The sequence below is a fragment of the Onychostruthus taczanowskii genome, unplaced genomic scaffold, assembly GCF_017590055.1.
Source record: "Onychostruthus taczanowskii isolate IOZ18803 unplaced genomic scaffold, ASM1759005v1 scaffold5, whole genome shotgun sequence".
Lineage (NCBI taxonomy): Eukaryota > Metazoa > Chordata > Aves > Passeriformes > Passeridae > Onychostruthus > Onychostruthus taczanowskii.
The window spans coordinates 5609251-5621322 of NW_024502568.1; the positions used below are offsets into that span (position 1 = coordinate 5609251).

The window sequence follows — 12072 nt, forward strand, 5'->3', positions numbered from 1 at the left end:
TCTGGGTTTCAAAGGTCAGGAGCCTTTCTGTGGTTACAGATGTCGTGGGGATGGCATTTGACCCTGGCTCATCCTACATAGAAGGCAAGGTATGATGGACAGCAGGATCATTTGAACCCCCCTGGAACTAGCTTTGCTTTGAATTACAAACTGTTTTTTGTTTCTTCCCAGCCAGGTCTCTAGACAAACTCTATAACTTTGCTGACTGCTCTGGCCTTCACCTGATCTTTGCACTGAATGCTTTGCGCCGAAATCCCAACAACTCCTGGAACAGCTCCAATGCCCTCAGCCTGCTGAAGTACAGCGCCAGCAAGAAGTACAACATCTCCTGGGAGCTGGGCAATGGTGAGTGTGGGAACAAAGAGCCACAGGAATGGAGCTTGCTGTAGCAGAAAGATACTCGGTTTTGGAAGAGGATACCTGTAGCTCCCAGGATGCTTTACCGGTGTATTTTCAGAGGGATTTAAAGGCCCCTGCTGTAAGGCAGCACCACCTCTAAGAATTGGTGTGAGTGAGTCTCTTAGCTGGACAGTTCTCTCAGTTGGTATTAAGCACATGAAATGTTTCTGCCCTAGCTGCTGGGCCCAGCGGGTCCTGGGGGGCCAGGCCATCTACTGTAGGGACTTGTGTGGGGCTACAGTGTCAGGGGAAGTAGGCAACCCTGTGGGGACAGGAGCATGACACCAAGGTACAGCTTCTCCACCCAGCACCACACAAAAGGAGCACATGAGAGCAGGCAGTGGCTGTCATCCACTCCTCAAAGGCTCCTTTTGTTGCTCTGCAGAGCTGCCTGCATCCTCTGCGGCGCTCCAGCTGTGTGACAGGGTGAGCTGTGTGCCTCTCTGGAAGCGCAGAGGAGGAAGCAGGGCTGACACGTTTTGCTTGTCAATTTTTATTTTCTCAGAGCCCAATAACTATCGGACACTGATTGGCCGCTCGGTGAACGGCAGCCAGCTGGGAAAGGACTACACTCAACTGAGAAGCCTGCTGCAGCTTATCCGCACTTATTCCAGAGCACACCTCTATGGGCCGAACATTGGAAGGCCCAGGAAGAATGTCGTTGCTTTCCTGGAAGGGTAAGTGGTGTAGAGTTGATCAAAAAGAGCTCAGAAACCCCTCCTGAGACCAAAATCCTTGGCAGCAGGAAGGCTTGCTCCTTGGCTTCCCAATGTCCAACAGCCTCCAGGATAGTGAGGCTCTGTGTGGCTGAGCCACCACAGTACCAGAGGTTTGGAACACAGTCATGTGTGCAGCTAAAGTTCTGCAGAGGTTCCTGGTGGGATCTTGGGATGGACTGATTAATACTCTCCCAAGCATTTCCAGCATTTCCCAGTTATAGGCAGACTGAGGTGCCCACCTTATTGGGATGTTAAGATAATGCAGTGGTGTGGATGCAGGCTGCTGCAAGCCCAAGAGCTGCAGGGTGAGGATGTGGGTCCTGGCACCACTTACCAATGTGCACGTTATTATCTCTGAATCCTCCTGGACAAATTGCTTCGCTCTTCCCATTTGGTGATTTGTCCTCCCTGCGCTTTCTCCATCTGTGCAAAGGAAGAACCTGTAGCAGCTTTCTTCATTGGCCAAGCTCTCTTCTCCCTCCTAGGGGGATTGGCATGTCTCTAGTCTGGGAAGGCCAGAGGTGGAGAAGAAATGGTGACAGAGAGGGATGCAGACACCTGGAGGTGACACTGGACAGCTATAGGAATCATGGAGGTGTGGGAGCCTGCTGGCAGCAGGAGCTGGGTCTGTGTGGCTCGAAGACCATGCAGCAGAAGGGAAATTCCCTGCAGGACTGTAAACAGAAACTCCAGTGCAGAAGGCTGCGCAGGGGGAGGTGTGGAAGGGACTCTGCTGGGAGCAAAGCTGGGTCTAGCATTCATTAACATCTGCAGGAATGATCTGGCAGAAACAATAAACAGCACACTGATGCAGTCCCCAGCGAGGCGGGGAGGGAGCCAGGGCCAGATTCTCAGCTCTGCTGCAGCAGCACAAAGAGACCATAAAGCTGGTTGAACCAGCTGCGACACCAGCATCCCTCCCAGTGATGAAAGTGGAGGAAGAGTGCCTGTGCCCATACCATGGCTGCGGCCGATGCCCCACGGAGCCCCGCGCTTGGCGCCGCGCGGCAGCAGCGCGGGGAGTTACAAAATGCTGTAGTAGCCTTGATCAGCAGGAAATCTATTAGCGCCGGGAGGAGCAGGCTGAGTAAGGAAAACAATGGGGATGAGAGCCAAGAAGCTATTAGAGAAAGGGAAGTCCTACTGCTGTGTTTGCCCTTCGTGCGCCGCAGCCGGGTCCCAGGGAAGAGGGGTCGGAAGAGCCAAGTCGCACGGCCAGGGTGGTCCGGCAGCTAAATGTTGCTGGGCTGTGTTTTGACTGACAGCAGCCCTGGGAGCAAGGCAGAAGTGTACAGTCTGGTGGAGATAATGGCAGACACCCCATCCCAAATTAAAGGGAGGATATGTAAGAGCTGCAGCCCTGGTGATGGGATAGTGGGGCTCTTCATAAACCCCCCAGCTGGTGTGGAAAAGCTCTGATGAGCATGCCTGCTCTCCAAGCTATATGTTCTTTTCTCTGCTGCCATCCCTGCCTTCCAGGATCACTCTGTTCCATGGGTGCTCAAAGAGTTTTGCCTCTCCCATGGAGAAACCTTGTGTCCTGCACTCCAAATCTTGGTGTCTGCAGCTCACAGCAAGTGGCGCACGCCTTCATGGCTTTACAGCCTGTGGGGTCCTGTGGAAAAAGAGCTGCTGGTCTTTCCACATAAAGACCCCATTATTACCAGGCAGGGCGTAAAGAGGAGGGACAAATCTGATTACACAGAGACAAAGGGCTAAGCACTCATTTGCAGTGTTTGGGCATGGAGTTGCAAAAGGATAAACATATAAACCCCAGTGCCTAAGCTCTTTGACAGCATGAGCTTTATTCCCAGTAGCTCCCTAAGGTCTCTTCAATATGTGGGTTAGTGCTGCTGAGAGCTCTGTCTTCTGCAGCAGCATCCAGAACTGATCTGCAGGATGTGGTTCAGCATGTGCCTGGTGCTGTCACAGCCAGGACGTGCCTCTCAGGGTCCTGAATGAGCTACACACAGTCAGCAAGCAGGAGAGAGGAGAGGGAATTCAGGAAGATTGTCTCAAAGGCAAATCTGCCACCTGCCTTGCTAGACCCCCCATGAGTGATCTGTGTGGTGCTCATGGTAGGTTGAAGGCTCCTCAGTGAAGTGTATGCAGCTCATAGTCCTGATGGTGTGAAATTTGTAGTTTTTCTCTTCTTTTTTAAAAAAAATGTGATGAACAGCAGAAGTCAACCATGTAGGAGGTGATATGTCAAGTGGAAGATTGTACATCAAGAGTTAACTAAGGCTGGAGGGGTGAGATGACACCCCCAGTGTGAAGATGGGATGGGTGGATTTGTCTGCCAGGCAAGCACTGCTGTGTTACACAAAGTGAGGAAGTGAGTTTTGGTAGAAGTAATGGAAATGAGCTGAAATGGGACAGGAGACCTCAGACAAGCCCAGGGAGTGCTCTCCAGCAGTAGAAGCTGGCATTAGATGATCTCCAGGGAGAGCCTCTGGAGATACCTGAGGTCCCAAAACACTCAGAGAAAAGCATCACTGTGAAGTATTAACTAGAATAACATTTTCTGGTTCCATGCTCTGTGTTCCAAATATTCTAGTCTATTTTTAGCTGTTATCTCAAGCAATCAAACTAAACTTATTCTTTGTGCTTAAATTTTGTCCTGAAATAATGGCAATGTCAACATGACTTGGGCATTTGCATCTGCTGAACACCTCCAGGGCTCTTCTGACTAAATCCTTATGCCTGTCCTCCAGAACAGGGTGGGACTGAACCCCTCCTGAGGTGCCACTTTTCTCTAGGGTCTGCACAATAATGGACAGTTTGGGCACCCAAAAGTTTAGAGCACACAGGAGGGTGTGCATGCTGTTCGCTGCAGAGGCTGTCCTTAGGCAGGTGACACCGAGCTGTGCTGGGTGACAGCTATGCAGTTCCCAATGGTGGAGGTGGGATGTAGTGAGGGGAGGAGAGCTTGAAGCACAGAAGCTTGGGCTTTGCACACCCTTCAGTGCTGAGTTATTGTCCCTGAGCTCCTCCACCACCCTGCAGGGAGCAATGGCTCAGAGCAGTCACAGCCATCCGCATCACCCTGGGCTGGCAGATCCTGGAGCTGGGCTGCTGCTGGTGGTGTAAGGACAGGCTCTGCAGTGCTGGGCCTGCCATACAGGAGGCTAGAAACAGTGTCTTGTGGATGCACAGGTGCAAGAGGGAATTTCTCCAGACACAACCAACAGTTGAGTTTGATGAGGTGTTAATTAGACCATTCATGCAGCCTGAGCAGTTGCAGAGCAGACCGTGTTAGCTACCTACTGCGTCTGCGGGTACAGGAATCCCAGAACTGCTCAGAATTTGCTTGGGGAAAAAATTATGGGATTCTAAGGAATTAACATAGATTTTAACAGCAGATCAGGAATCAGACACAAAGGTTAATGCATGGCTGGATAACCCATTTGGTACTGGAAGAGAAGAAACACGAGGAAAAGCTATCAGGAAGGAGAGATGCCAAAACGTGTTAAAGCTCGGAACATAGTACAAAACTTAGGCTGGCATGTGTGGGTGGATTTGACTCTGGGCTCTCATCACCCATTGTTCCTCAGCTGGTGTAGCCCAGTTTTTGCCACTGGTAACTCACAAGATTCAGTGTGTTACCTCCACCATGGCAGGAGCTGCAGCAATGCTGGCAGGGTAAGGGCTGGCAGGCTTTTGCCCACGCTAGACTGGCTGTTGGTGCTCTGTGGCCAGTTTAGGTCCTGAGACTGCTGAGTCACCAGAGAAGTGAAAATCTTTCTTGTCTGGAGCTACATTCTTTCCCTATTCCTCATCTCACAGATCTCAAAGTCACCAGATCTTGTGGCTCCTTGGCTTTTCTCTGCCCTCTTTCCAGCCTCCTTGGCCCCTTTTCCTACTGCAGTCACCATTGTGCATCCACCCTCTGGTCACAGGGACACAGCACCTCTAGCCAGGTGGCAGAAGTAGGTGATGAGGCTCGCAATTGTCAGTGTTCCCCTTGCAAGGCACAAAAATTCTTCATCCTTCGTGATTTTGCTGCCTCCTGCTCCTGGTCTGTAATGCCTGTGGAGACTTAACCACCCATCAGGTTCCCTGTGTCTCCGTTTGGTAATGTCATTCCACAGAGATCTGAAAAGAGCCCATGAAGCTGAAGGAGCACTTTTGTCAGTGGTGGTTAAGAAGAAGCCCTTCCTCCCTGCCAGCTGTGGATGTGCCAGGACTGGGAGGGGGCATGTCAGTTATTTGTGGGCAGACAAGTAGGGGTCGGGTTAATACCTGACTCAGTCTTCAGCCCTGTTCATTTAACCCACAAACCAACCCCAAGCCAAGGTTTCTAACACTTATCTGGTTGAGAGAATTGTTAGCTTACAGTTCATGAAATGGAACAATGGGGTTCCACCAAAGCAAAATCAAAGTGACTAAACTGGGAGAGGCTTTGGTGGTGTTTCAATGATAACTGCCCTTGCCTTATGTCTCTGCCATCATGAGGATGAAGAGGGCTGTGCCTGTCTGTGCAGGTCAGCACACCTCAGTCAGTTCAGGCATTAGTTTTTATCCAAATAGCAGCCAAAGACAGTGTATGGACAGAGCTTGTTTGTTTAAATTCAAGAACAAGAAATAAGTAACTGGAGTAGGTGGTGTCTGGCAAAAGGAAGGACTCTTCATGAATTTTAGGAATGAATGTAGGCATTTTTCCCGTCCCCTTGCTGAGAAGGACTTCTGCCATATTCGACACAAGGGACTTGTAAACACTGAATTTTTAGAAGCTGCTTTAGCTGTTTGACTTTCTTTCAAAAAAAGTATATCCTTGCTGCATGGTATTACAAAAGCTACCACAAGGCTGGTGGCACAGACTGTACCAGGACACTCACTGGATCCAGAGCAAGAATTTTGTGCAAAAATTAAAGCCACAAGACAAGGAACTTCAAATTAATGGTACAAAGGGAGGAGGAGGTCACTGCAGCATTAACTCAAGCTCTGGTAGCATTGAACTTGTGAGTGACTCAATTCATAAATACGTTGAAATGAGGTGTGAAGGATGTGATGACTCATTTTGCAGTTGGTTATAAAGCAGGGTCAAGGAGCTGAGATATAAGCAAAAGATTTAGCTACTGCTCTTGTAGGAGGAAAGAGTTAATATAGTTGTTGCTTCTGAAACTTAATTTGATTTCTGCATTCACGGTCACCTGTACAGGAAGAACGAAATGGATAAGAAAACATAGATGAGATTACAGCACTGTGCAAGTACACATTGTACCTTCATTCTGATTACTATCTACAATCTTAGTCATTTCATCTCAGAAAAGATGTAATAGAACCAGGAGGTTACAGAGAGAAGCTGAGGATGTGCATAGTGTGTTATTTCTTCACATGAGATTAAACAGGCCATGCCTCTTCAGCTCAGAAGAGAGAAGAGAGCTCAGAGGAAATGTTACAGAGGCCCAAGAGCCTGTGAATGGGGTGGTTTGTTCATGGTGCAGAAAGTAGTTTGGAAGGAAGCTTTGTAAAGAAGGAGGAAGGTTATTCACATGGTAGGCAGTGGCACTGTGTGAGTAATTGTCACAGGGTGCTGTGGAGGCCAGAGGTAGGCGAGTCCCTGTCTCCTAACTCCTTGAGCCCTCCCAAGGACAAAAAGTCCTCTTTGCTGGAAGGCTTGTGCAGCCCTACCACAGATCAGGATGGCTGAAGGAAGGTGATGCTGAGCAGACAGAGAATACAACATATCAGCAGATTTATACCTTTCACACCAGACTCTGCTCCCCAGAATGAAATTAATGAATATTCACTGCAGCATAAAGGCTTGGCAGCATTAGTGACGGGTCTAGTACCTCTTTCTGCAGGTATTCAGTTGTGCTGCTGCACCTGAAGAAGTCAGTAAGTGAAGCTTGGGCCTTAGTGACCCTCACAGCCAGCTGAGACACAAGATGAAGGTTATTTTTACCCATCACTGTTGGCTCAAAGGGCAGAGATCCACCACCTTGCTCTAGGGGTACACCAGGGCACCACCACAACCACAGGTGGGCCAGTCTTGTTCCTGCATTTGGGGCTTGTGCAGGGTAGGGACACTGTTTTGTAGTTCTTCAGGGAGTAGCAGATGAAATAACCCATGCTGTAAAGTCCAGCACTCAGGGGTCATTCAGATGCTAAACCACTTGGGTGCCTCTGCAATAACAACATTTCTCCTTGTGCAGCTGCATTCTTTGTTACAGCATTGCTTTGCTGCTTTTTTTTTTTTTTTTTAATAATTTAAAGGATGAAAATCGGAAATTACCTGCATGGGAAAGAGATTTCCAAATGTGGATACCTCTTTAATGTATCATGAATAAGCCTAGGAAGTTCCAGAGGCTGGCAGCTGAATCCAGACACATTCACATGAGGAATAATGTACTTGGAGTTTAATTAACCATGGGAGCAATTTACTTGAGGTTGCAGTAGGTGCTCCATGACTGACAAGTATTGAATCAAAGCAGGAGATGTGTTTCAGGTATCTGCCAACGCTAAAGTGAAAGTTGTGGTCCTGGGAGATGTGGTTATGGGAGATGCTCTGGAAGAGGTCAGATTGACCCATGGTGTCCCAGTACAGAGTTTGGGTACCAGTACCATCTTGAGGTGTTGCAGCTCTCCTGCTCCTTGCCCCCACAGCTCACACATGACCTGTGGGGTGAGCCCCACCTTGTGCTAGTACCACCATTGGTGGACAGAGCTGTGAACTGTTTGAGCCACTGAGCAATGCTGAGTTACATTTTTCTCAGTTCTAGCTCGACGCAGGGCACCACAGGCACCACATGGTGGCATGGGATGCTGGCACAGAGCCAGCTGCAAGGACAGGATGAACCTATCACAGAGTAATGGGGTGGGTTGAATTGAAAAAAACCTTAGAGATCATCTAGTTCCAACCTCCCTGCATGGGCACGGACACCTTTTAATAGACCAGGTTACCTAGGACCCCATCCAACCTTGCCTTGGACACTTCCAGGGAAAGGGCATGCACAGCTTCTTTGGTCAACCTGCTCCTGTGCCTTATCTCCCTCACAGTGAAGAATTTCTTCTAATACCTAATCTAAACCTACCTTTTGTCATGTAGATGTATGTATCAAGCTCAGTGACTTTGTTCCTCAGTATCAGTAACTCCCTACCCAAGATTCCTATTCCTCTACATGTCTCTGATGTGTTCTGCTTTCCCACCTAGAAATGCTGTCCCAGAAGATTTCAAAGACCTCTCTTGAGAAATTTAACATGGGCCCAGGTTTCTGATATGTGGAAACCCAGCCAGGGGTATTACATGGGCAGGCACTGGGGCTGCCACCCTTCTGAATTATGGGGCAGTGCTGCAGCATTAGCCAGCCCAGCACGGGCTGAGCTTGCCCCACTGCTCCTCTCAGGGAGGGATTTAGTGCACATGTGCTGCAGGGTCAATTGGTGCTCCCAGAGAGATCCCAGTGTGTAGGAAAATGGCAGATTTACTGTGCCAGCCCAGCCCATCTGTGCAGCACATGTGCAGGGATCTGAGCTCTGCCGGAAGCGTCTGGCTCGCTGTGCCTGCGCCGTGCCGCGCACATGGGAATCACACAGCCCAGGAAATCCCAAGTGAAATTGTGTCACCGCTGGTCATTCTGACTGTATGGATCTCCACTGGCCTCAAAACCTGTGGATGGAGCAGCACGGGTGCTATAGGAATAAAGGATTAGTTAAATTCCTATTCCTAAAACAAGGAGATTTGGATACCTGTGCATTACTGCCTCTCCACCTCCCCGAGGCTTTCATCTCTTGTTCCTGCAGTACCCCTTGCTGGCTGCTGGGCTGCTCTAGTTTCCCTCTGAAGACATCTGGGGTGCTCCAGGAACAGCTCCAGCTCTAAAGGCAGGACTTGAAGAATTATCAGGAACTTCATCTTGCAAAAAATCTCAACAAAAGGAAAAAGGAAGAAAACAGAAAGAAAGGAAAACAAACATGCAAAAGAAAATTTGAGCTAGATATGTATGCTTTATCATAAGATTTTGATATTAACAGAAGTAACTGATTTATCTTGCTATTACAGAGGCAGAAGAGGAGCACCAAGCAAGCCAGGGCCTTTCTGTTCTGTTTTTGGTCTGCACTCTGCTGCCTGAGTGGTGCCTGTGCCCTATAACAGTTTCCCAGGAACTATCAGAAGGTCAAGTAGCTTCCTAGAGATGTGGGAGATGGGGCACATGGATGTCCTGCTTCTGCTGCTCCAGGAGGTTATAATGAGGGTTTGCTTGGCTTTTCAGTCCCTGCTCAAAGACCACTGTAGAAGGTGTGTCTTCAGCAGGGCTATAGGCCCTATGAAAATGGCAAAGAAAACCAGAAAGTTTCTTCCTTTAAGCTTGGTCTGCTCATGGTTTTGGTCTGTGAGGGGAGAGTGCCAAGCTGAGCCTGAAGAGGTGATTCTATGAAGTCCAGGATGGTTTTCTTTCAGCCAGAATGTAAAGCATTTGAGGTTAGAAAACAAGTTGAGCTAATCTTCAAATCCAATTGCAACATATTGATCTTCAAATCCAATACAGATTGTGTTCATAATTTCAGTTTAGAGTTCATTAGTTTACTCTTATAGACTTTGTGCATTACATTTTATGCAGGAGCCCCTGTACAGAGAATATAAAACCTGACAGCTGGGGGTTTTGACTCTTTTGGCACATTTCTGCACACTTAATTTTATACAACAGCAACACCTCCTCAGCAATATTTGTGTAATTTTCTTTTTTCCAGGTGAGTGTGAGTTGTGGGGAGTTCACACCTCTCCCCATGGCTGCACCAGGGCTGGCCCAGCTGCTATTCTCCCCCTGCTCAGCTGGGGAGGAACTGTCCCCAGCCTTTGCATTATCACCCGTCTTCCAGCCCTGACCCTCAAGAGAGATGTAAAAGCATTTCGGAAAGGCTTTTGCATCTTTTACAGAGCCTGGGAGCTGAGCTCTCAGCACTGCTGGGCAGCAGAATTGGGGATGCATCAGTGCGACAGGAGTTTACAGCATGTTATTGTTTTTCCATTTCTAATTGTATCTCTTCCCTCCTTGTCTGCAGGGATTTATTATTGCTGCCTTTGCCAGCATCCTCTTATGCTCCACAGGGTCCAGCTGCCCTTTTGTCCCAGTCTATAATTGACTATGGTCATTAATTTAAAGTCAGAATGATCATTTCCGAGCTATATTTAGCCTGAAGCTTGCTGCTCTTGTTTCAGACCTGATTAGAGGCTCGTGTGCCAGAAAGCTGCTGCTCGTCCCTGCCATGACAAATGCTCTGATGGTCTCCTCACAAACCTTCCCCTTCCCTGCCCTCGGTCATGGGGCTCTCCTTGGGGTGGCTGGACCCAGCACGGCTCACCCCAGTGTGGAGCTGGGACAGCTGTGACATCGCTGCTGTGTTCCTGGAATCCTCGTGCATCAAAAGCAACCCAAGAAAATACAGCATGGTTTCCTTTCTCGGCATATCCATGAGCTCCAGCAAATGTCTCCTGTCATGTGTGCGCATTATCACTTCCAAAAGGCATCAGCCGTGCAGTGCACGTTGCACTCCTGCACAGACAACGTGCCTGAGCAGTCAGAGTGTGCCTCTGTGTGTTTCCGTATCCATGCCCCTGAACATAAGAATGTAAGAACTGCTTGGGCTTCCTCGTGGGAGCTGCAGTTTTCCAAGGTGCTGTTTGGATTGCTGGGCTGAGGAACCAGGGGGAGACCCCTGCAGTTACCATCTCCTCCTGTGGTGGTTGCACATGGTGCCCAGGATTAGGAATTGCTTTGGTTTTGGGGCTGGCAGTGTGAGCAGGTGGACCTGTGTAGCCTCAAGTCTGACTCAAACAGGAGCTGTCTGGAAGAGATATATTCTTAGTCAGGTCAGAAGCCATCAGGAGAATAATGCCCATATATCACTGACTTTAACCTTGTCCATAGAAGTGCTGTGGTTAGCTGTGGCAATGGAATAAACCAGAAGTGCAGCCAGGTCAGAATCCCACAGTTTGCTAATAGACAATGCCAAAGAAAGAGTCAAAAAAAGGAAAGCACTTAGCTGTGTTAGTTCAGCTTTTCCTCCCTTCCTCAGGAGCTTCCTGAGCAGAAGGTGGCATTTTTGCACCTAATAGCTTTGCTGGGTTTTATTTCCATTTTCTTCCATTTTCCAGTCCTTACCTGAATCCAGGCAAAGAGTTCCTCAGATTAAATACATATTGGGGGCTAAGAAGAATCTTCTTTTAAAATGGACGTTTAAAATATGTTCTTTAATTGCTATTGAGAGTTGTTAAAGTCACAGAACTTAATACATACCTCAAGATCTTGTTTCTGAAATGCTGCTGTGTCTCAAAAGCCCTCCCTACCTGCTCTAAAATGATGCCCAGAGCTCTGCTGCCGGTTGGGTTTCACTTCGTTGTTCTGAGCTGTGCTTGCTACAAGCATTTGGATTAAGTAGAATTTATTCCTCCTCTTTAAGGACACAGAGGCTTCATTAGAAAGTATTTGTGGGCACGTTGGCCACCTTTGTTATCTCATGATGTAGGATGGGCACTGGTTGTTTAGCATTTCCCCTGTGACAGCACTGGCCTTATCTGGTTTCTTCCTCTGTCTCCCATAGGTTCATGAAAGTGGCCGGCGGCACGGTGGATGCTGTTACCTGGCAACAGTAGGTATTCACCATTCCTGCTATTTTCCAACACAGTGCAGTGATCACAGATGCTGGGAACAGAGCTGATGTGCTCTCTGGGTGTCAAAGGGCAGATGTGCTGCAGCCACCTCCTCTGTCCTGCTGAATTTAAAGAGGTGAAGGAGGCTCTGCCCTTCTTTCTCGAGCCTCTCAGACAATTACAGGAGTGGATGTAATAACCTTTACCTCTGCAGCTGAGACACAGAACAAAAATACCACTGCCTGCGTGCCTGGCCTGACAGATTGCTGGAAACAGAGCCCTGAACTGGACTGCTGAGTCTCCAGAGGCAGCTGGGAGCACAGGCAGCTCCAGGGGTGGCCTGGGTAGGGACAACAAGGA

General features: G+C 48.6%; 1 protein-coding gene across 1 annotated transcript in view; it reads left to right on the top strand.

The window, feature by feature from the left end:
• The window catches only part of HPSE2 (heparanase 2 (inactive)), a 106757-nt gene that overhangs the window by 70716 nt on the left and 23969 nt on the right, over positions 1–12072 (top strand). Inside the window, exons 4-6 of the mRNA XM_041415642.1 lie at positions 172–345; positions 905–1076; positions 11664–11711. Coding sequence (XP_041271576.1) covers positions 172–345; positions 905–1076; positions 11664–11711 — 394 coding nt within the window. The remainder of the gene's footprint in view (positions 1–171; positions 346–904; positions 1077–11663; positions 11712–12072) is intronic.